The 24,075-nt window shown below is 42.6% G+C and overlaps 1 protein-coding gene across 1 annotated transcript; it reads right to left on the minus strand.

Moving 5' to 3' along the window:
- Nucleotides 1-1,204: 1,204 nt before the first annotated feature.
- On the minus strand, nucleotides 1,205-23,528 carry crip2 (cysteine-rich protein 2). The gene is made up of 8 exons (XM_080480894.1): nucleotides 23,348-23,528; nucleotides 8,856-8,950; nucleotides 5,448-5,505; nucleotides 4,444-4,575; nucleotides 4,079-4,147; nucleotides 3,870-3,964; nucleotides 2,790-2,847; nucleotides 1,205-2,600 (listed from the first exon to the last, which is right to left on the minus strand). The coding sequence occupies exons 1-8, from the start codon at nucleotides 23,388-23,390 to the stop codon at nucleotides 2,533-2,535; spliced, it is 618 nt and encodes a 205-aa protein (XP_080337020.1). The 5' UTR covers nucleotides 23,391-23,528; the 3' UTR covers nucleotides 1,205-2,532.
- Nucleotides 23,529-24,075: the final 547 nt, after the last annotated feature.

Raw genomic sequence — 24,075 nt, forward strand, 5'->3', positions numbered from 1 at the left:
AGATGAAATGGAAATCTTTTACTCGATGAAGTCTCAACTAAAACAATGGCTCCCAATGGGAACATTTTCACCTGTTCAAGGAATATTTGGTTGATGACATGTAATCAATTTCAAATGTCCAGCCAGTGAATGAAAACTACCGCTTTCGATGCAACAAACTTTCCCCCAATGTCAGCGAAATATAACGTTTCATGATGGGAGCATTGTTGGGGTCGGCTCTCGAAAGATCCTCTGGGATCTTCGTTGATTCATTTCACAATTTTAAATGTCACATCGCTCATTTCACATAAAAATGGTCTCCACATGCTCTCCTCGCTTTGTAAGAAACTTAGTTTGAGGCTCATATTCATTACTGCAATATAACTTATAACACATATTTTACACCTTATTTGATCATGCATTTACTGTATCTGTGCTGTATTTGATATACTGATTGAGTAAATATAGTCATTGGTCTACGACCTTTATGACCAAAAGAGCAGTTTTGGTCACTTTTCACTAAAGAAAAACATTTGTGTGGAGCCGCAGAACACGTTCAGCATTCAAAAAGGAGATAATACCGTTTAAAAAGTTATATGATGTGAGCTATATAATGCTCGAATAATACTAAAACAAAACAGCAGTTTTTGCCTTTATGCTTCTTTTCCCTTTTGACATGTTCTAGCTGTTTCAGCCCTTTCATGGTTCATCTGTTTTATATGTAGATTTCTTTGTTTTTTTTAACAGTTTCTCATGTTTTTAGTCATTTCATCAGCTCTTAGTTTTGCTTCATTCACCGTTTTTAGTCAAATTTCAGTTTTATCTGTTCCAAACAATTGTAACTATTTGGGTTATTTCCCTTCCAGCCTTTCTACTGGTATTAGCCAAATTAGGAATTGTATGTATTTTAGCCATTCCAGCTATTCTACATTTTCAGGATGTATTAGCCAAGAATCTACTTTTAAAAAAATGTCTGGTATGCAAAATTCTTTTTTTTTTTAAGTATTTTTTTTGGGCATAAATGTATGCAAACATTTCACGGAGCATAGGTCACAAAAATAGATTTGTTTTCTTTTGACACGTGCAATGATTTCAACGACCTTTATGACCTCAGGTTTCCACCCTGAAGGAGGAGCCACGCCTCACCAGAGCATCTGCAAAACTAAAAGTCTGGGCCCCCGGATGAGAACAGGTAAGGAATAAAAGAGCACCACAAACGCCACCATATTTTAGTGTTTGTTTATTGCAATTCATGAACAGAAAAAGAAGTTCAGAATCTGTCGAACAGTAACACAGATGAAGAGTTTCAGCAATATTCATCGGAGGGATTAAAAAGACGAACGCAGCAGGTGTGACTTCTACGAGCAGCCCTGCAGTGTCGATTGAGCCCTACAGTGTACAACAGGTAATAAACAGTAACAGTCATACGATAATACGAGAACGCACATTCTTACAGAATGGCTCGTCTGCGGCGTCTTAGTTCCTACCAGCTAAACTATCTGCTAACGGCGAACAAATATAATACTTCGAATAGCGCGTCATCTCCCGGAAAATAACAGCAGGGATACTTCATTGAAAACAACTATTAAAATCTTGATGGCAGAGATTTATACAGCTTACGTTGCCTCGTTTGACTTCCCTCAGACACAGAGGTGGTAGTACGATGGCTGATGAAACTTAATAGGACATAAATTAAAGCAATAAGCCCGTGTTTGCCCAAAGCCTGATCCCCCCCCCCCCCCCCGTCTTTAAGATAAAAAATAATCATGTGAAATTTGTGTTATATTAAATTAGCACAGTTTATCTAATCATCCAAATTCTGTAAATAAAAATAGGTTACTTGCATTATTATCAAAAGCACATTATTTATAGTTGATTAGCCTCGTGTTGGGGTTTAAAAGCATAATGAAGCTGCTTTGTTTCCATCTTTTTACAATATGTTGAGACTTTTTTTTTTTTTTTTTTAAACAGAAGCATTTTTTTTATTTTTTGCCCAGATGAGGAATGTTGTCAGGCAGCCAAACTGTAAATATGGCTTGTGTAAAGGTACAGCTTTCTTGGCAAAGTGCTCCTGAGCACCACCTGTGCATGTGCAGGGGAACATTTCTCAGCCAGCCTGCACTTCGCCTTACCCACAATGCACCGTTCCGTGCCTGAGAATCACAGTGATTTGTTTGCAATATGCATGACCGCACCGCTTTGTAGGTGAAAGGTAACAAATTTAAGACCTTTGAGGTTTTTTTTAGGACGTTGGAGAAATGTTATCAGAGTGCTAATGTGGGAATGCTGACGGCGTCTGTGCCCTCGTGGAAATATTCTATTTATAAACCACTGTAACGATTTCTGTGATGCCGGGTCTGATTCAGGGCAGAGCAAAGGAGCGAGAGAGAGAGAGAAAGCGAGAGGTTGGGGGGGGGGGGGGGGGGTGGAGATCTGGAGCAAAAGGCTGGTCGTCTCAGGTATGGGGAGGAGAACGAAGGCTACAGCTAATACTGCGGCTGATGGTCAGTGGTGTGTGCAGAGAAGAGGGGGTGAGGCGGAGGGGACAGAGGTTCAGGGCTCGGTCACTGCGCTGGGCTCCTTTTCATAGATGTAGCTGCCCACGCCGCCAGTGTTCACGCCTGGAAAAACCACAGGGAGAGCAGCGGGTGAACAGAGGAGGGGGAGGAGGAGAAGGTACAGGCTACAAAACATCCCCCGAGTGTGAGAACCTCAGGCTGCAGAAGCTGCTCAAAGCTCAGTGCCGGTACACATTCTGTTTCAAAGTGTGGCTGATATTTGGTGGGATGGCGGCGCCCCCTAGCGGTTACCTTTGGGCCCGAACAGAACGGCGTAGCAGGGTTTGTGGCAGTAGGGCTGGCCGTCATGCTGCAAAGAGAAAACACACCCATCATAAAACACAGATTTAGAAAGGGAAAAAAAAAAAGCTGTAAAGGCTTCTTTTTGTGGCTTTTTAAAACTAAAAATGACACCATCATCACGTACATACAGGGTGTGTTTAATGTGTTGTAAAGTTAAAAAGTTCTCAAATACACTCAAGTAATTATGATTTCTTAACTTTGGTCACAAACAGTGGCTTTGGTGGCTCAAGCACATGCATTCTAAGATTAAACTCAACATATGCGTGAGACATTGAAACAATTGTTATAATGTGTCTGTCAGAGTAAATACCGCTTAATTATTAGCAATACCGCAGAGCACGACTTAATTGTATCATAGTCTAAATCTTTTGTAAACAAAAGAAAACGGGGAATAAATCATCTGGCTTCCCTTTATGTAAAACACTGAATTCCATCCTAATGTTTCTTTAAATGTTGGGAGCAAAAGTAAAAAGAAATACTCACATAGACACCTGAAAAAGACTAAGTATAGTGACAAAGTAACAATTATTGAATTAAGTAGAAGACTTAAGGTATTTCAAAAGCTCATTGTTTAGGCTTCAGGTCATTTTAACGTGTAAAATAAGACGCAGTTTCATTAGAATCTTTGCACTAAACACTAGTCTTTAACACAGGATGTCTTTTCTATCATGGCCAGGATTCTGGATAATGTAGTATTCAAAAGACGGAGAATAGCAGGAATAATAGATCTTGAGAAAATGCAAACTGTTGTATTGTTCAGGTTTTATAGATCCTGTTGGAAATCTTTAATAATTTAAAGAAACTTGGAGCAAAAACAAGTAACCTCTTACTATATTATTAGGATTAATTATGAGACTGAAACCCTCTTTTTAACAAGCTACAGCAAAGAAAGAGAGTCAACGCAGGCAACCTGACCAACTAAAAGAAGTAGAGAATAATAAATTGGAATAAACTGCAAAGATCTGTGCCTGAACTCATCGCGCTAATTTAATTCCTTCTGTGTTTCCCTGAGACTTTTCTTGGTCTCACCTCTGCGTGGCTGCCAGCAGACAGAGTCTTGCTGCACCTCTCACAGCGCAGGCAGGGCCGATGCCAGTCTTTCCCCAGCGATGTCACCTTCTCAGCTACCATGAAACACGCACACATACAAAAAATACACCTGTGAAAAACCCCCCACTTTGCAGGTTCACACTTCCTTCCTTCACTCTGCTTCCCTGGAAGTTGTGCGGCCCGCTTACCAAAATACACCTTCTTGCTGCAGCGGGGGCACAGGTTGGCCTCTCCGGAGAAAGTGGTGATGCTCCCAGCTGCAGACACGTTCCAAACACATTAAATCAAATAAAGTGGAAACGATTCATTCACTAAATGACTGCTTGTATTTGCAGTTAAAAGCGAGTGGACACATAATTAAATGTGGAAAAACTTGGCAGCTTTTATAGAAATCAAGTGGGAATTGAGTATTTGAATATTCAAACAACTTCTTTCACTCCTTCCCGGAGGAGACAATTATTATAAACAACAGAAACGCCCCTATTGTTAGATCACTTTCTACGGACTCTTATTTACAGCAGCAACAGGATGGGAAGAAAAGCTTGTTCCAGACCTTTCGACGGTGCCTTGGGTGCAAACACTCGCTTCTCTTCAGTTTTGGCAGCTGAATCCACACTAGTGGAAGAGAGGTTGTTGTTTGCTGGAGTGTCGTACACATAAGAGCCTGCTCCTCCGATGTTCACGCCTACAAATGCAAAAGACATGAAGAAGTTAAATGGAAAGGAGAGAAAGAAATAGCTGCCAACACATATCAACAGGCCATGAATAAAGCTATAGGTTGGAGAGATATGGCGTCATCAGAAGAATATGCACCCATCACAAACAGAAACATATGAATAAAATATTAAAGGAAGAAGTGTAGACATATGCGTGTGTGTGTATTTATTTAGGTCAGTAGACATAAATCCAACGCATATCCTTTTCGGACCAAACAGAATATTTAATTTATCTGGGCTGATACCATATTCACAACCCAAGTTTATTAGATTTTTTTTAATACATCTACACTAATAAATTCTGTTGTTTTGGGGAAAACTTTCCAAAAATGAGTAGCATCATATATGTTAAAGCTATAAATAAAACATTAGCTCAAAGGACGAACTTCATATTTTGGTGCAGAAATTTTGCATTACTCCATAATAATAAACTAAAAAACATTTATTTAACTAGTTTGCACTTAAGACAAGGATATTGGAAGACTTCAAAACTTTATTTCTCTACAAGTATCTGGATAAACTATTACAATACAAGTATATGAATACACATATCGGTACTTGAACTGTTCTGTAGCCACCAAAAAACTACTTAAATGACGTTGCTTGTTTTTTAGAAAAACAACCGACAACAAACTAAAGAGTGAATTTAGTACTGCAAGGTGGTGCAGTGGTTAGCACCCTCACGTCACAGTAGGAATCATTCTTTGTAGAGTTTGCATGATCGCCCCTGTGCATGTGTGGACTTCATCCAGGTATTATGGTTTCAACCCAGTGTTTGACGTTGAAGGGTGTGGCTGTTAGTCCACAGTTAGACGTCGCTTATAAATGACTTGCAGTTCACCTTTTGGCCCAAAGAGGGCGGCATAGCACGGTTTGTGGCAGTAGGGCCTTCCATCGTGCTGTGGGAGAGACAGAAAAGCACCATGAGTAACAGACTGAACGGACTCATCATCATAGAAACGAACCATCAGATGCAGAAGGCAAAAACTGGACGTGACAGGTACGACAGATCATAATTCCCTATATTGATTTAGGATTACCGTGAGTAAGATCAGAGGACACCGGAGAAACCGTGTCCAAAAATGGAGGCTACACTTCTTTTTGTCTCCCTCTTTAGAGATGATGTCACTGTCCCAGGTTGCTCGGACACATAATAATGACACCGGCTGTCTCCGAGAGACGAGTCTCTGTTGTTGAATTTAACGCCACTCTTCAATGTGTCTGCACACGCGTGACTGCCGATGTTTCCACTTGCAGAGGTGGAAAAAAATAAAGAGGACTGGACTGAGACATAGATGGCCCGTTACTCGTGCATGCTGGGAACACGGCGGTCACCAAGGGAGCATGTGATCAGCTCGGGTTGAGGATCAGGGCTGGGAGCCAGGGTGGCCACTGGTCCAGAGCCCAATGCCCATAGATGAGAAGAATCGAGCAAATGCTGTGGAAAGATGCCAAGACCTGGGTGGCAAGTGGTGATAAAGAAGGTTGATAATACCCACAATGCCCTCTGTTTGGGCCACTTGAGCTCCTTTTCTCTTCCGAGATGTTGTGGCCCAGAAAAAAAAGAAAAAAGGGATTGTTCCTTCACCTTTAATAATGCATTAACCGTGACAGGATCAGCTACTGTTAAAGCAGCCACGCTCCCCATTCACACGTCCCGCCTGACGTTTATGAGATCTGTGAGGGGCCGGATGATGACGGCATGCCGTGACAGAGCGTCCTGATGACTTTCTCAGGACCGGACACACAGGGCTTCATTGTGAAGAGTTTAGTGTTAACTGTACAGCTGCGGATGTGGAGCGTAGAGGCAAAAAGGAGCCTAAAAATGGATTATCCACTGCAGCACAGCCCACTCTCTGCCTCCCACTTCCTCACATTTATATCTCCCTCCTCCGTCTTTTCCTCCTCGTTTACTCAATGACCTTCCTCATATTGAGACAGAGAGGTCAGAGTTTAAAGAATTCACGCTTCAAAAATATTGAAAGTAGAAAATAAACAAAGACTGTGATGTAGGTTCTCATTAATAGTCATATTATCATGGAGAAAAATCATGTGTTTGTGATTTTTTCAAACCAGAACTTCAAAAAATTGATTTGCATAGCGGGTTTTTTTTTCTCAGTATACAAGAGTTTCTTTTCAATACTGCAAAGCCAAGTTGTGCACTGTGATTATATTTTGAGTGATATGGCAGACAGGACAACTTCTGAATGGATGAAAAAGTCGCAATTTGAACAAGTTCTCTTATTGGATAGGAATTCTCCAAAGCAAATGTTTGAATTTGAACATTTACAACTTCAGGACCTTTTGGGATTTACAGGTGTTTATCAATTCCAGATGTTTCAGCAGGGTGTTATGATTTGAGAAATGACTCAGTGCTGCGAGGGGAACGTGGCCTCGATCATTTTAGGGTCACGAATAACAAGTTGTCGCCTCGCGTCTCGCAGCCTGGCTCCGTGCCGCCTCCAGCAGCCTCGGGTGGCTTCAGCCCTCCTTCAGCCCTCCGACGCGAGGCCACACTGGGCTCCATCCTGTCCCCTCAGAGTCCTTTTAAAGAAGTAGTGCGGCGCAGCTTCGAGGTTCATAACCTCCTGCATACCACGACCAAGATGACATCAAACAGCCTCCCAGACAATCCCACACTCACTTCACTTTTTTTTTTTTTTTTTTTTTTTTTTTTTTAAGTGAAAGGCTTTTTTTCCGTTTCCATCACAGTTTTTTCCTGCTGAAGTCAGGTTTGTGGCATGACGTTGCAGCCCGGGGCGGGGCTTAGGGAGGAGGATGGTGGACTACATTACTCTAATCATGCAGAGATTACAGCACAGCAGCATTCTTTGGGGTCGGCGGGGGAAATCGCCTTTGTTTACAAGAGGCTGAGATCACATCCTCCTTGAACAGAGAAAAAGAGCAGGAGACTAAGAAAGGTGTGTGAGTGATCTCCAGTCATGTACAGAAAGACTGATAGTGAATTGTTGGCCAGGGTCATGAGAGGAAAAATAAAAAGGGCAAGATAAGAAAATCCCCAGGCTGAAAGTGCCAGATAGGGAGCAGCGCACAGCCGGGGGAATCTGTGCTGAGATGTGACACTGCAGTCTGATTATGTAAGACGGGGAGGAAGGATCTGAAAACGACGCATCCTGCAGGACTTTGGGTTAATATTCCCGTGAGGACAAAACGCATTGACAGATGAAACAAGACACACAACAGGGGAGGAGAAGAAAAGGACGCGAACTCGGCAAGATAAAAGCACAAAAACAAACAGTCAAAGTTCAAACAACCAAAACATTTTCAATTGTGTCTGAGTTAATGCGACTGTCAAAATAACCGATGTTGGGTTTTTAGCTATGTGTTCAACCAGTATTTATCTGCATCCCATCTATCCATCTTCTACACTTTCTTCTATCCAGCTCAAGTTCAAAGGAAGCTGGAGCCGATCCAAGCCGAGTCTGGGTGAAAGGCAGGGTACATCCTGGATAGGTCATTTGCAAAGTAAACACGCGGGGCAGCTACAAACACATATACACAAATTTAGAGTCACCAATAACCTAACAAGCATGTGTTTGGATTTTCAAAGGAAGCCGAAGAGACTGGTATAGGGAGAACATACAAAGTTCAACCTCAAACAATGGATCGACCTGCTTGTTGGCTTAATATGTGAGCCTACATTCCCTGTAGGTGTGAGTGTATGATTGTCTGCCCCTCTGGGTTAGTCCTGTAATACACTGGTTACCTGTCCGTGCTGTGAGCCTGTGAGGCTTCTGCTCCTCTCTCGCTCACTTGGATAAATCACAGAAATCAAACATAAACGAAACACCTATTGAAGTGGATAAAAGCCAACATTTCTCAGCTTTCCTATAATTCACATCACAGACTGATCGTCAGTAGAAAGATCCTGCAGGCGAACGGCTATTTATAGCAGGGAAATGACCAGAAAGATTATGATCCAACTAAACGTTAGTTACAAAAGTTTAAGCAAATCATGGTAGGCCTGTCAATTAATTATCAAAGCATGTGTACGAGAATGGATTTAGGCTTCTCTGCTGTGGTGGATCAGATGATCTGCATGTTTGATTTGGTTTTAAGGTGAAGGTGAGAGGGCCCACAGTGTTGTCTGATTTTTCCCCTTCAGAGCTCATGCCAACAGTTAGTATATATAGATGGAAAATGTTAAGCTAATAGAACTAGACCAGATCATAGTAGGCGTCCCATGTGTGATTTCATACATTTGGTTCCTGTGTCTGGTCTCACTGACCTCAGCGTGGCCGCCAGCGTTCAGCAGCTTGTTGCAGCGGTCGCATTTGAGGCACAGTTTGTGCCAGTCTTTCCCCAGCGATGACACCTTCTCAGCTGCACATGAAAAAGACAAAAGACAGAGAGAGAAAAAAAAAGGAGATGAACTAAGACGTTTACATAAAGCAGCACTTATATAGATGAGTCTAAACAACAGTCTTTATTTTCCCCATCAATTGTGTCGGCCTTTGTGCGCGTTAGAATGAGTCGCTCAATGAGCCGCCGTGCAGAAGGAATGACGTCCCTCATTGCTTTACTCCTCACAATAAAGATCACCCTGTGCTGTGTGTGTGTGTGTGTGTGTGTGTGTGTGTGTGTGTGTGTGTGTGTGTGTGTGTGTGTGTGTGTGCTGATTGTTTTCTGTTTGTGGTGGAGGATAGGAGGATGGGGGGTGGGGGGGGTGGAGGTGGGGTCGTGCAGTGGGACTGCCTGTGTGCCACACAGGATGCTACCATGATGTCAGAGCGGAGTAAACCCAGAGTGGCGTGAGTCCCAGTCCAGCTGGGAGCAGCGGGGGGTTGCCCACATCTAACCCAAATCCTTTGTGTTCCTCCATCCAAACATCCACACACACCCATCCCCCAGTTTACAGTAAACCCATCCTGCTGCAGACAGACCCTCAACCCCATTTCCTCCCCTCTCTTGGTTTTTTTTTTTTTTTTCTTTCTTCATTTAGCCAGACTGCCCGCCCCTACAGACAAACGAAGGGACCCTTATTATAACGCTTTCCAATAATAAATCACCCCTGCTTCCACACAATGGACCCTGAGGAGTCATGCAGGCAGCAAAGGAAACACCTTCCCTTATCAAGGCAGGGCACAAATAACCGGATACTTGAGCCTGTTTCCTACATACCCCGACTTAGAAACATGCACACACACACACATATATGTATGCAGCCATAAAGAGGATTACTTCCCACTGCTCTTCCTGTCTTGAGCTGTGTTCCTACATGTGCCATAATGTGTAAACATGCTGTGAACCTCCAGCGTCCAAAGACAACATTCAACGTTTTGAACAAGAATTCATACTATATCAAGAAGAAGAAAAACGGACCCTTGAGTTCAAATTAAACATGGACGTCACAAATATGGCGGCACGAAATGGATTGAATTTGCATCGGTCAGCTTGTAGTGGGAAAACCTGGGTCTGACACTGGGCCGGCCATAGTGGACGTTGCATGTTCTCCATGAGCCTGCATAGTTTTCCCCAGAGGTTACACTGGTTTATAGGTCTGCATGATATAAGTTAACCATATCATGCGTGATCATTTGGAATATTACGATTGCAATACCCCTTCAGTAGCGCAACAGTTGTTCAATTTAATGTTTTTATTTATTTTTCCTTGATGTTTGTGGTTCTGACTGTTGTCTGTTGTCGTCCGTTTTGATGCGATGCTGAATAAGGACGTGGAATAGAATCTAGTTATTTCATGCAAAGCATGAATGGACAGTACATATTGATGTTGCAGTGATAATATATTTTGATCTACTGTGCGGCCCGACTGGCTTTGTTCCTAAAGACACGTTTTTAAGACCGTCATGTTTATACCCTGCGTTTTGCACATCAGCTTGGATAGGATCAAACTGCTCTAACTACAGTGAAAGCAATATTATTCCAAATGATTCCAACTGATATAAAACACTGAGTGTGAATCTTAAGCAAAAAGTAGAAAGCATTAAAAAACAATTAACACGACAGTATGTGATTACATCCAGTAGTATGATGGAGTCTTTGTAAGCACTCACTATGTTTTGGCAATGAGTGTTTCTTTCTCGGTACTTCCTCTTCTTTCCACAATCTAAAGACGCTGGAATTAGAGCTGATGGGTGTGATTCTCGGGAACTAAGACCTTTTTTGTTTATATGTTGCGTACATGTAATCAAATTAAGTTTCTACTTCGGGCACGCACGTTAAGGCCAATCCAACTTGACACAACAATAAATACAGTGCAAATATAATGTAGAAATCTTTCCTCTGGGAGATCTGAGTGCTTCCTGCTGAGACTTGTGTTTATTCTCCAATCAGTGTTGCTGTCAGTTCCTCCTGTCAATGAAAAGACTGAGACAAATGGGCAACAACAACACCCCGGGGAGCATCCCGGGATGGTGGTGAGGGGAGACCGGGTGCAGGGTGAAGAGGGCGGTGGCCCCTATTAATGTGAGAGCAGAGGAATGCTGAAGTTGACAAAGCCAATAGCCGGAAAACGTTAAATCATTCTTGAAGATGTCCAGAGATAAATCTCCATCGTTCAATATTCTCCTCCTAAATCAGAAGGTGGTTCAAAATGGATATGTATGACTGAGCAGTTCAAACATTCACAGATTCTTCTTTTTTTTTTCTTCGAATGATCCATTTGAACAGAAATCGTTGACGCTTTCACCTTGTTAATGTCTAAATGGCAGCTCACCGGCTTGTCCCCACTACAACATACAGTTCAAATATTTAAGTGCTGGATAATCATTTCGGCCTTAAATGCATTGTTGACCGTTTTGAAATAATCACATTCCATTTACTCGTAGTTAGACACCGATGTTTGATTTATTCCACACAATCTACAAGGGAAAATAGTGGTCTTCATTACAGGGGGATTGTTTTGCCGACAGAATATTTTGAAGAGAAACTTTCAGAGGTAAAGGAACCAAATAACTGACTTGCCATTATGTCCTTTTCACGAATTGACCAATTTCTTAATTGCATTATTTAGTATTCATGTTGTTCCTTGAGCAGTCGTCATGCTGATTATCCACTGAGGTGACCCTTCTAGGCCATTGTAGTTTTTATATTGATATCAAGCTGGCAATCGTCCATCTCACATGTTTCAAAGTAATGCAAGAGGCAGCGTAACAAACAAGCGTCCATGCTGGTGAAGAATGCCACGACAAATATTGCTACAGGAAGTTGAAGTTACAAAGGTCTGCATACAGAGCTTGAACTAAAAAACCAGAAACTCCACTTTGCCGTTATCACGTCACACAGTTCAGCTTCTTTCAGTATCAGCTCGAACTTAGAAGTTGTGTAATATTTCATATACACTCAACCTTTGAATGTGTGCCAACAAGAATTTTTACAGTAGTTTTAACACCACAGTTGACATTTTAACAGTTTCAAGCCATTTTGCTTGAGTTCATCTGCAGTTTGCCCTCTTTTAAAGTCTTACTTGAAGTCTCGACCGCTTTAATACAAAAAAAAAAAATGAAGTTGACTCCAAATAATTTCACTTTAGTTGGTTTAGCTTCTACAACATGATATACAATGGGAGATTATCCAACATTTAAACCTATTTGCACATTTTCTCAAAATAAAGATGCACATCGAGGCCAAAGTTTGAGAGGGTTTAGTTTCTTGAGACTCGAACTTTCAGAATTGTTGCAAACCTTTTAAACACCCTGAGGTTATATTCAGAGATCGTACAAACAATGCCAAGAGGACTTCACAGTGCGTGCTCACAGTGTGATTTATTTCTTCCTAAATGGGAGCATACACACATGCCTCTTGACACTGGTATTCACGAAGCGTTAAAATTGGAGTCCATAAACGTATACGGGTACTGTGTGTCCCCAGTGATGTGTATTTATTGTGTGTGTGCCCGACTGATTCATGAGCACGGACACACCTCCAGGAAAGTCTGAATCGTCAGAGTATGAATGGACACAGACGTCAGAGTCGCACCAGCGCGTCGTCTTTGCTCTGCGTGTGACTTTACACTGTTTAACAGCCCCCTGCTTTAAAGGGGAGCTGTTATTGTAAGAAGAGAGAGCCTGTCGATGTGTATTATGTGTGGTGGGAGTAATAGGGTGGGGGATGTGAAGGGGATCTACATCTGTCCCAGATGTTTTGTTACCCACAGCTTTCAGCGAGACTCAATCTTTATTATCCTTCACACAGCCCCGGTCACTTAAATAATGCCACCAAATTTGCATTTGTGTCGTTATTTCATAGGGAAGCTTTTTAAAAAAAAAGAAGAAGAAAAAACTATTTAAAAAATAAACATTGTGTAATAACTGCACCATGGGACTGACGAAAGGTCTGCGTGTCCCAAAATAGCAAGCATGTGGGCACAAATGAAGCGTGTGAAAAGCCACCGCATCTTCCTCCACCTCATTATTACAGCAACAACATGGGAGTAAATGCACCCACTCGTGTAAACAAACAAGCTCCCGTTCACAGGGGAAATCTCCCCGGATACTCACTTTTACACTGTCAACATCGATGAGGACGTGCTAAATCCTTTTCGCCAATCCGTCTTCTCTCGCGACAACACGCAATTTCCCCCACTCAGGAAGGATTGCCCGGTTGTTTAATATAAACAGCTGACCTGCTTAAGGAAACTCACAGTGGTACTAATTTTCAGCTCGCTGCTGCTGAGAAAAATTCCATTAAGGAAGGTTTCACAAAAAAAAGTAGTTACACAGTTGATTGCACATCAACAACTGCAGTTAGTCATAAAATACTAGCGAAATTCAATACAGCTTGAGCCATGTTGCTATTGAAGCAAATTACTTCAAATTTTATGGGAACACCTGCAATTCAAATCTTACTTTAGTCAATATCAACAATTAGAAGCAGCCTATAGAACAATAAAAAGGTTTTTATTATGCCTGAATAAGAATAGTGGTTAGACAAGCTTCCCCAACAGATGACTGATCGCCTGACACCTTCCCACTATTTACACCGGATATTACCATGTGATTTCTATCAGACACTGCTCCTGTAAACACGCTCATGGATCATGTGACAGAGGCCTCTCCTGGTCGGCCTGTCTGTAAACTAATACCGTTGAAGGATATTGTGACTGATGTGGTCAAATGTGCGTCCAAACTTGGAGGATGTGTGGTGGTTGTGGGAAGATCTGACATAGGATGTTGATGTGAATGACAGCGTGACGCTCGTCTTGATTTGGCTGCAGGAACTCACCTCCCAGAGGAGCGAGTGTAGTGAAATCCATGCTGGGACTAAAAACTACAAGCTCACCCTTACTCAGGAGGATTTGTGGTGTTCGCGACTTTCTCGTGGACTTGACTGCTTATTCCTCCAAACCACAAACAATCAAGCAGCCTTTAGATTGTGCTCGGTTTCCATGGGAAATATCAGATATATGAATGTAAAAGTAAACAAGTTGTGCTCTTCAAGCCTTGTTTTTACACCGTTGAAGGTTCTCGTGCACCACTTTCTACAAGCTTCTTATTTCCCGTTGATTTCCTGCTCTTTTATAGTGTCTGATGACATTTTTAGCGAGCCTCGATTCACACAGAATCATTTACAACTGCTTTTGACATCAAATTGTGAGAAATAAATCATGAGTCAGATGTTCAGCTGTCACAGGAAGCTACACTACCGCAATAGCCTTTTCCAAGCTTACCTTGCAAGTGCCGTCACATCTGATGTTTCTAGGTTGACCCAGTTCAGTTTTGGGACCATGTGCAGTGTGACAGGGGAGGTGTGAACAAGACACTTACCAAAACATCTGCAACAGGACCAACCTGAAGAGCTGGTCTTTTCAGCTCTCCCCTGCCGCGCAGCGCTCCATCCCGAAACTCAAAAGCAGCAGATGCAGAAACGCCCTAAGGTAAGCTTGAAAAAGAGCCAATAATTGCTTCCTCTTGTCACTGAACACCTGACTCATGATTCATTTGTCACATGCCGATGTCAGAAGAAGTTTTACTTCATTCTCGGGCCCTGCCGCACGGCGTGCAACAACAGTCTCGTGTACTGGAAAAGTTTGAATCAAAAGTGTCTTGTTCCAAAAGGAGATTACGTAGGATCAAACATGGTCAAGAAAAATACCAACAACAGCAATTAAACCTGGAGCCTAACCGAGATTCAAAGCCTAAGTGATCTGATCACAGTAAACATTGCAACCATCAACTCAGTATGCCCAAAGAACCTGGGAGAACAACAGTCATATGCGAATATTGTTTAGCATGTTGTCAAGCTCAGTAACCATGGATGCTCCAGCAGTATGAACTGAACAATATATCTAGTTCTGATCTTGGGCCGTTCTAAATGGATACCATAGTCCACATTACCGAGTATGAAAGCAGCTTCACCGATTCTAATCTCAGCTCTTGTCCTGCTTGTTGGAGTCACACAGGGAGAAATTAACCTATGGTGACCTTTGAACTGGTAAGACTGATTGAATATAAGTCTAAATCAACAGTTTGAAAATGGAAGACTTCACCATCCAGATGGATGAGTAGATGAACATAGAATCCTTTTAGTGCTTTAAAGGTGGAACCTGACATTTTAGAAAAGATTTTAAATGACAGCTTTTTTAGTTGTTTTTTTCCCATAACATTGCTGTATTAAGCTCTGTAAATGTTTGAAGTTTAAAGTATGATGATTTGAATTGGCAAGCTTGACAGCTGTCTGAAAACCGCTGTTTTTTTGGGACTTTTCACACTGATGTAATAAATGTCGTGAGTTCTACGAAACCTCAACAGATGAAGATGGTATTGTGTGGATGAGAGTCCTGGATAGAGGTCATCACCAAAACCATACGATACCTGCATCACCGTAAGCTGCTTAACTTCATTTGTAAATTCCTGCACTAAGCTGCGTCTTTAGTCGGTCTTCCCGATTGCGTCGTCAATATAGTTTGAATCAGAGAGGCAGCCTGCTGCTGATTCCTCCTGTCACAGTGAAAGAGGGAAAACAATCAACCTGAGTGGGGAAAAAAAAAAAAAGAAGTGCAGTTTCATGCAGAAATGAGTGTACTAACACAACCTCAGCTGCAGTGCTCCACACTGCTGAGCATGAGTTAATTGACTTACTGAACATGCTCAAGTGCAAGCAATGCTTGATGCTGACACCATTTGGGCGACCATGTTTATTTACACGTGCCAAAAGAATGAAGCCATAAATCATTTCAAGACATTTTACAGTTCATTTCAAAACAGCAGTAGTGAGACAACTGTTTCTTTGCTTGTTTTGTCCCCCCCCCCCAAAAATAAAAATGCAATTCTCAGGGGGAAATGCCTGTCATAGAACGTGTTTCAGAGTTTGTTGGTAGAAAGCATTTCAACATCAAACAGCTTCACCATCTTTGAAAATGAATTAGTCATGTGATCAAGTTTCAGCGTATAGGAGAACGTGCTTGCAAAGACAGAGGTACATGAGAGGATTTCGGGCTTGTTATAATTAAAACTTTAATTATAACTTAAATGCTGAATTGCTTTAGAAGCGAGTGCAGGTTAAACTCAGATCTCTAAACCGAGCAGCGTGGAGGCAAAGCCCGCATCAAATGGCTTACAAACACTATAATTGGACAGAAATATTATGGAAAAGAACTTTAAAAAAAAAAAAACGTTTTTCAAAGGGAAAACACTGAAATAATTTAATTGCTTGATTGTTGCGGCAGAGTAGACGGCAGAGCAGCCGGGGGACCAAGATTCATCCCGGGTCAGGAGGAGATTTGTTCTCTCTCTGACTTGAAGTTATGACAGATAAACAAACACAGGAAGCCTGGTCAACATTTATTCAGCTGAACTTCCAACATGCAACGTGGCAGGAATTCCAACAGAGGGGTTGGGCCACTGAAATCACATATGGTTGCTCTCTTATCGCTCAATAATTCGATCAGGGTGCAACGGGGGGAGAGATCTAATGCATTTGGAAAAGAGGACAACAACATGGTCGCTGTAAGATCTCCTCTCTGGGGGGGGAAAAAAAAAAAGGAAGAAAAAGCTCAACTAACGTGAGGAAACTTCATAAAAAGCATGAAAGGAGCCACTGCTGTATAAAAATCCAAAGTTTAAAACTGTTCCGTCTTAGCTTGTCACATGTGGGGCTGTTCCGCGTTAATTGGTGCGTCGAATTAAGCTCAAGTGTCTCGTAACGTTCATGATGTAACCAGTGTTATTGTAAATATCTCTGAATCATGGCTGGATGGGTTCTGTTGTGTTGCGCCCCCTGGTAACATGGACCCATCTGCTTAGCCTTTTCTCCAATAAACTCATCCAAAACACACACACACACACACACGCACGCACACACACGTACACACAAACACTGCCCTCTCCTCTTTCCCATTCCCTGCACCCATCGCTGACAGCTGAGTCCACGCGGGTGTTTCACTTCTCGGGCTTTTGTCACAGCGGTGTGATTAACTGCACGTCCTGATAAACACAACACACCTGACTGGCTGGCTGGAGGTCTCAGCGGCACAGGGAGGTGCATTCTGTTCGAGAAATACATAAATAAATAAACAACTCCTATCTCATGGGACTTGTAAGAGGACAAAAAATAAGACGCCTGCATTTCCTTTTCTGCATCCTCTAACTATTCTGCCCTCTGGAGTACAAGAACTTGTGACCTTTAACTTAAAGACAATGGCCATTCATTCGACCACGCTGCGGCCAATCGACCTCAATGAAGCTTTAGTGCAGCCACACTCTGCAAGGTACGGAGTCTTTATATAAAATGGCGGCAAAATTAAAATGCAAACATAATGAATTCTAATGTATCCATTTATGTTCATCATTGCGTTGATATCTCAGGCAAATATTGACAGGTAGAACTTCTTTTATGTATTTTAACTTGTACATTTATGTTTAATTTTTATTGTTGCTTCATCTGAATTTTATTTTCTCAACTGAGCAAGTAGATAATTCCAGAATATTGTGAAAAATAGTCCACTACGTACTGATATTTGACAAACAATTCAGAAGATGACTCTAGAAAAACCTGCGGACGGATTTGTTTCAGCACAACTACACAGTATCCACAGTATGAAGTCCAGTTGTTAACATACTTCATTAACAAGCCACTGGGAATGGGAAATGGAGTTATCAAAGTCCGTCCCCTGCTGGATCTGTCTCAGCTGAAAAAGAGTTGACCTCTACAGTGGTGTGCTGAACATTAGAATTGATTTGTCCAGGGTCGATGTGTGCGTGCAGCTCCCCGTGGCGCTGACTGTGATGGTGCGGGGAGGAGAGCTACGCTAAAGAGCCGCTGGGAAACGTGCATTTGGATCCGTCTCTCCCTGTGGCTGATGCAACCCCGTAGCAAAAACCCGAGCTCTGGAGGTCGTCTGTCGCCTCAGTCAAGGCGAGGTTTCCTCCCCGGGCCTTCCCCCTCCTCCTTCTTTCCCTCGGTGAATAAAAGAGGCCGCCCCTCGTGAATCCTGCCCGGCTGACGTAAAGCGGAGTGTAGTTAACTCGGATTCTGTCTCTGCTGGTCAGGGGAGCCGCAGGCAGAGCGCCCTGGCCAACAGTTCGTCTCGGTGCCTTGTCCGCCCTCCCTGCACCTCCGAGCCTGCTCACCCTGCGACACAGCGTCCCTGGAACTGGGCAGGACACCGTGTCCCAGCCTTAAAACACCCAGTCTGCATGAGGAGCTGATAGATTGGAAACCGACTGAGCATATCTCCAAATGATGAAGCAGGCCTGTATTACCAGCACTGTGCCTTCAGATTCACCCCTCCCTAATTGGATAATGAGCCTTTGAGGAGAAGACATCATGTGACAGAGGCATATAATGTTGCACTACAACTCCTTTGAGTGAAATCATCTGAATCTCGTAAAGCAGCATAATGAAATTGAGTAGATAACAGCACAATCCACTGAAGGAGCTTCATGTCCTGAGAAGGCAGAAGTTTCAAAGAAAAAGTTCACAGTTAAAATTCTTCAGAAGCTAGAGTTGATTTTATATTGCAAGCTTCTTTCTCTTTTTTTTTTTTTATTAGTGACTCCCGTGTCGACCCTTTGGGTCAGAAATCTCGCCTGTAAAAGTTGCTCGGACAAGAGGAGAAGAGAAAGGCTGGAATGTATTTTTAGCCAACTTAAAGCAAACCATGTGTTTTCCATCTGTGAAGAAGGAAATAACAAACGGCTACAATATGACTATTTAAAACTAAACCAGAAAAGCAAACAAATGAATGTTGTCAACCGCATTACTTGGAAATAACACAGTCTCTTCATTGTCCAGTACAAATCTCATAAATATATCCTCATTTATGAGATTTCTTTGTGTATAGGCAACAATTGACAAATTGTTATCCACTCTTGAAAAACCCAGTAAACGATCTGTTGAAAGTGACAGGGAAATGTCCCAAAATGACAACCTCTGGATCTTCTTGTTTCAGGAATTAAGGCTCCTGGTATTGGTTCCACAAATGAGACACAGATCAAGCTGAGCTGATTGTCAACCTTTGCTCTTCAGCATGTTCTTATACTCAACAAGGCGGTTTTTTTTTTAAGATTTGTAACACTAAACTGGCTAAGTGCAACATTATGATTCTGTGAATAACAACTCAACTTAATAGGACATCCACTCATAGGTTTATTGATCCATTTGCACCCTAGCTGAGGTTGCACTAAAAGGAAGGGAGCACTCTGAACAAAGATAAACAATCACCCAGAAACACATATTTAAAGCCAATAATTGAATTGGAAATCAACTTCGCTTTACAGTCTTGCACGAAGTGTCACGTTCACCCATTCGGTCATTCGCACACCCGTGGAGACAACTGCCATGCAAGACACTCGCACACAGCTTAGAGAGGACCCTTGGACACATGGCCAGGGCGAGATTGGGGATTGAACTGCCAACCTTGGCCTTGGAAGATGACTCCATCTGCCAGCTCAGCAACAGCTGCCCCAACCGACTAACCACTGATGCTCATTCGATTGCAAAAGTGCTCAACATATGACATTTCTGTATCACTAAGCTGGAAAAATCTATGAACCACAAGCTTAATGTATTCTCTAGTTTTACGGTGAACCCGCAATTTTTCCACTTTAGACAAACTGTTTTTGCTCTCCTACTTCCACCTTGAGCTTTTATTGGACTTGTGCCTGGTGCATCGCATAGATATGCACCTGTACACCCACAGTGCGGGCCGAGAGCTTCGATACAGAGAGAAGTACAGAATGAACCCCTGTGGGGCATTTGGATGAATCGCACACAACCTACTTTGTTCTTCTGCGCTTATGTAACAGGTCATACCGCTGGAGGGCTTCACCTGTGTTCCGGGCGGAGCGGTCGACTTTCAGCACCTAGCCTAATGCCACCTCCATTAAGGGGAGATCATATTTGTGCCTCAAAAAGGGAGAGAAAAGGACCCTCATTGACTGGCAAACAGGAGCTGGTAGGTTATGCAATGGCACTGAGCAGGAGGCAACAACTCAAGAAATGATGTTACATAACTGACAAGGCACATTCACACAGCCCACTGGGCAGCCAAGTGGAAAACAGGGTACTCTAGCGTTGACATTAGAGCTGGGGAAAGGAAAAAAAGGGGCATTGTGTGGATGTTTGGTGGTAAAAATTGGATAAAAGGAAAAAGAAGGAGGTGTGTGGGAACTGTGCAGTGGTCCGTACCGCCAAAATGAGAGGACGAAGGTACTCTGTCCCGTTTAGAAGGACAAACGTGTGCAAAGACAGAGAGAACCTTGTCTGAATAGAGATGTCGTTTCTCATTATAATGCATGAGGCGCTTTGGGAGTCTCCGTTTAAATAAAGGCGAGCCATCTCACCCCATTTCCCCCAGTCCGTGCTGTTAGGGGGGAGAAGAAGAAGAAGAAGAGAAAAAAAAAAACTCAGGGGAAGAGGAATTCGAGGCCCGAGGCATCACCGAGTGACTGAGGAGGAGGAGAGAGTGCCAGGACGAGAGAGGAATTGGTGAATGAAAGAAAGAAAAGAGTGCGCTCACAGCAGAGCACCATTAGCTCCCATTAAGTCCTCGTTTATTCAGTTAGCTGCACAAAGATACATTGCTCCCATTTGTCATGCACAGGAGTTGAATCACTCAGCTGAATTTGGGTCTGGAGTTGTGAGACTTACTGAGCCATGCTGTGCCGTGCTCACACGCTAACCATGCATTTCCACCGGGGATGGTCACATGTCCACCAACAGTCCCCGGTGTATCATCTCTGTTCTGCGGGAACTGAGCGATGCGAGACCCCGAAGTGGACTCTGGGAAGTTGTATTCAGCAAACACGACATTTGAAAAGTGGAAGTGGTGTCATTCTTTTACCAACTTGACTTTTTTTCAGTTTATAGGGACTTAAAAATCTGCACTTCTGGTAGCAGAAACGTGAAAAGCAGAAGTCAACGTTTGCCTTTAGTGGCAGTGAGCGTGAACCATCACCACTATAAAACAGCTGTCTGTTAAAGCAGCGAATGGAAAATCATAAAGAAACATTTCCCTCAAACCAAAAGTATTTCCATCCCAGACTGTGGCTTACCACCGCCATTTGAAATACCGTGGGTTTTTTTTCTTCTTGTTGTTGCACAAGTAAAGATGAGAGTCAAGTGCTGAAGGGCTTTGCTTCATCAGTTGTGACTCCAATCAGGACAAACCAGCTGGAGGACCAGGTGGGTAACAACAGGGTGGGCCACTGTATACGACAAACCCTCGTCCGCCACCGCAAGAAAGCAAAACGGGAAAGAGACAATTTTCTCGATCAGTAACACATGTCCTGGTGGAGTTTTGAAGTCTTTTTTTTTTTTTTTTCTCCCCTCATTTTACACCCCAATCTGGGTCTGTTTTCCTCCTCACCTCAGCTCTGGAGTATTCAGTAGAGCCTGGAGAGGAGGGTGTGTGTAGGTGGAGCAGCTGAGCTCATTCTTCAATATCTCAAGATGCATCACTGACATCATGTTGTTGCTTCTGGCCGTGGGCAGCGGCTCTGGGCCGAGCACATCCTCCTCCCTCTGCTTTGTCATGGCTTTTAACAAAGACTTCAATATTGCGCTGATTAACACCTCCCCTCTCTTTCTCTCCACCCCTCCACGGTGTGACGTGTGCCACTAATTGAGCACATTCTGAAACTCCTCGTAGCTTTTCATCATCCCCATCAGCCTTGTGCGCTCTCCACCCATTGCGACACACCCCAACCAAAAATAACTCCACTCGGCAGGATCTCGGAACGTTACATAAAAAATAAAAAAACACACACACACACACACACACACACACACACACACACACACACACACACACACACACACACACACAACATACATCACTAAGGAGCTGTGTGACTCACTCGCTGTGCCAAATTAAGGCTACATACAAATGAAAACACGGGCATCCATGAAAGTAAATCTTGCTTCTACAGATATTATTCCATGCCAATGACTGTCTGGACCCATATGATGAGCAGCAGCTGTGATGTTTGCTGCCGCTCCTGTTACATAAGAGGGCTTCCATCCACTCACATAATTGGTTTTGACCCCCATGACAGCTCTGATGTGTGCTGAGAAGAAAAGATCAGCACTGAAGAGTGGTGGCGTTTCCCCCCCCCCTCCTGCTCACATGGTACAGATAAACACAGAATTACTCAAGGTCCAACGAGGAGGCAGCAGCAGCAGCAGCAGCAGCAGCAGCAGCATGTACCCTAAAAATAAACTGAGCATTATGCAGATTAACAGCTGCATTTTTTTTTTTTTTACGTTTAACGGTTAATCCCCTCTTTTACACATAAACATCTGTTTTAGTGCCATCTTCCTCTCTTGAGTGTGAGTGAAAGTTGGAGTCTACGCCGTGGTAGGTGTTTTTGTTGTCCCATCTATGTCTACAAAGGATGCAAACGGATTACATTTCACAGGTTTTCATCCCTCTGACGCAGCATGATGTTGCTGTGTGCTCCTCTGTGAGTGGGCTATCGCAGCATATGGCGTTTTCTGCACTCTTTTGGCGAGCGCCTCCTTCTGCAGCCGTCAACTGCCAAGGTTGGATGTTTACCAACAACAACAAATTGAAAATGGCACAAATCAGGACTAAATAAGATAAATAATTAATTCAGACTTGTGAGAAATGAGGATATGTTAACTCTTGCATAACTCGCATCAGGTTTATGTCATAACAGCATTGATTCATAAACATATTTGCTTTTGAATCTTTTGTTTACCTTTCACCCTCTTTGGCTCTGCAGCTTTTGGGTTTCCCAAAGTTTGCCCCTGTAAATCATTTACCCTTCTAGGCATCCATTTGCCTTAAAAAAAGGATTAATCTGAGGAATGCAGTTGAGTTTGTGAAAGAGTACTTTGGGATGTATAGGAAGGCTGTACATGGTCACCACTAATGCACGAAAATCCTCAGGCCATCTTAAACCATGTGGCTGCAATAGCAGACCACTGTCAAAGGATTTGGGATAAATATATTCAATATGCATATTGCTGACATACTCCACAAGATTTTTTTCAGGTTTAAATTCAGGAGATCATTCAAATGGAGGGGGATTTTGAGAAAACGTGTGGAAATTCTACGTAAAGACAGTAAAAAAGAATGAATGGGCATGAGCTACTTAGAATCAATTGAACGCCTAATTTGAGTCATTTTTATAAAAGCAATGATCAAAGTTACAATTAATCTAAAAAAAATAATAAAAATAAATGAATTTTTAAATAAAAAAAGTCTTAATAAATATCGATAACCGAACGGGATCACCATCATTGTCCCAAAAGTAATTCCATCTTTAACAAGATCATAAGCGAGGCATTGCTTACCGAAATACACCGTCTTGTCACACTTGGGGCACTTTGAAGCCATGTCGAGATGTTGTGGTTCGGGTGAAAGTGATCTGTAGTGGGGCTTTCACTCTCTCCTCGGTGCTCCGGTTCCTCACAGCAAGTGTCCCCGCTCAGCGAGCAGCGGCAGCCCGAGCGTCTATTCAACCAACGGACGCTCATTAGCATAGCCCCGCCCTCTTTGAGCCCGTCTTCATGGCAGCTTCATGGACGATGGGAAATATCCCTACTCTTCAGTAAACCGGTTAAATGTGATTCGAAATAAACTCAATAAATACAACAAACCACAGCTTTAAAATATCATGTATTACATAGATATGAAGGACGGGATTAAATACATTAATAACAAATGCGCATAATGAATATTAGTTGTACTTTTAGCGAATTGTGGATTTATCACTGTTTTTTCCAAGCATACTTCAATCATCCAGTTTCAAGCAGGACTGCCAGAGTTGGCACATTTTAGCACAATCTGGCAGCAGGCACAAATCTATAGTTAAAAAATCATCTGTTATAGGTGGAACCAGCTGTCACAGTCACACAAACAGGATCAATTTGTTTTTTCTTCTAAACTGACTTCATCTTATTCCAATCCGCCTTTGTGACTGTCAAGAAAATATATCTTCATCTGTAATCTTCATATATTAAGATAAGATAAGATAGGATAAGATCGGACTTTATTAATCCCACATGGAGGAATTCAGTAA

Source organism: Lipophrys pholis, assembly GCF_963383615.2.
Source record: "Lipophrys pholis genome assembly, chromosome: 14".
Taxonomy (NCBI): domain Eukaryota; kingdom Metazoa; phylum Chordata; class Actinopteri; order Blenniiformes; family Blenniidae; genus Lipophrys; species Lipophrys pholis.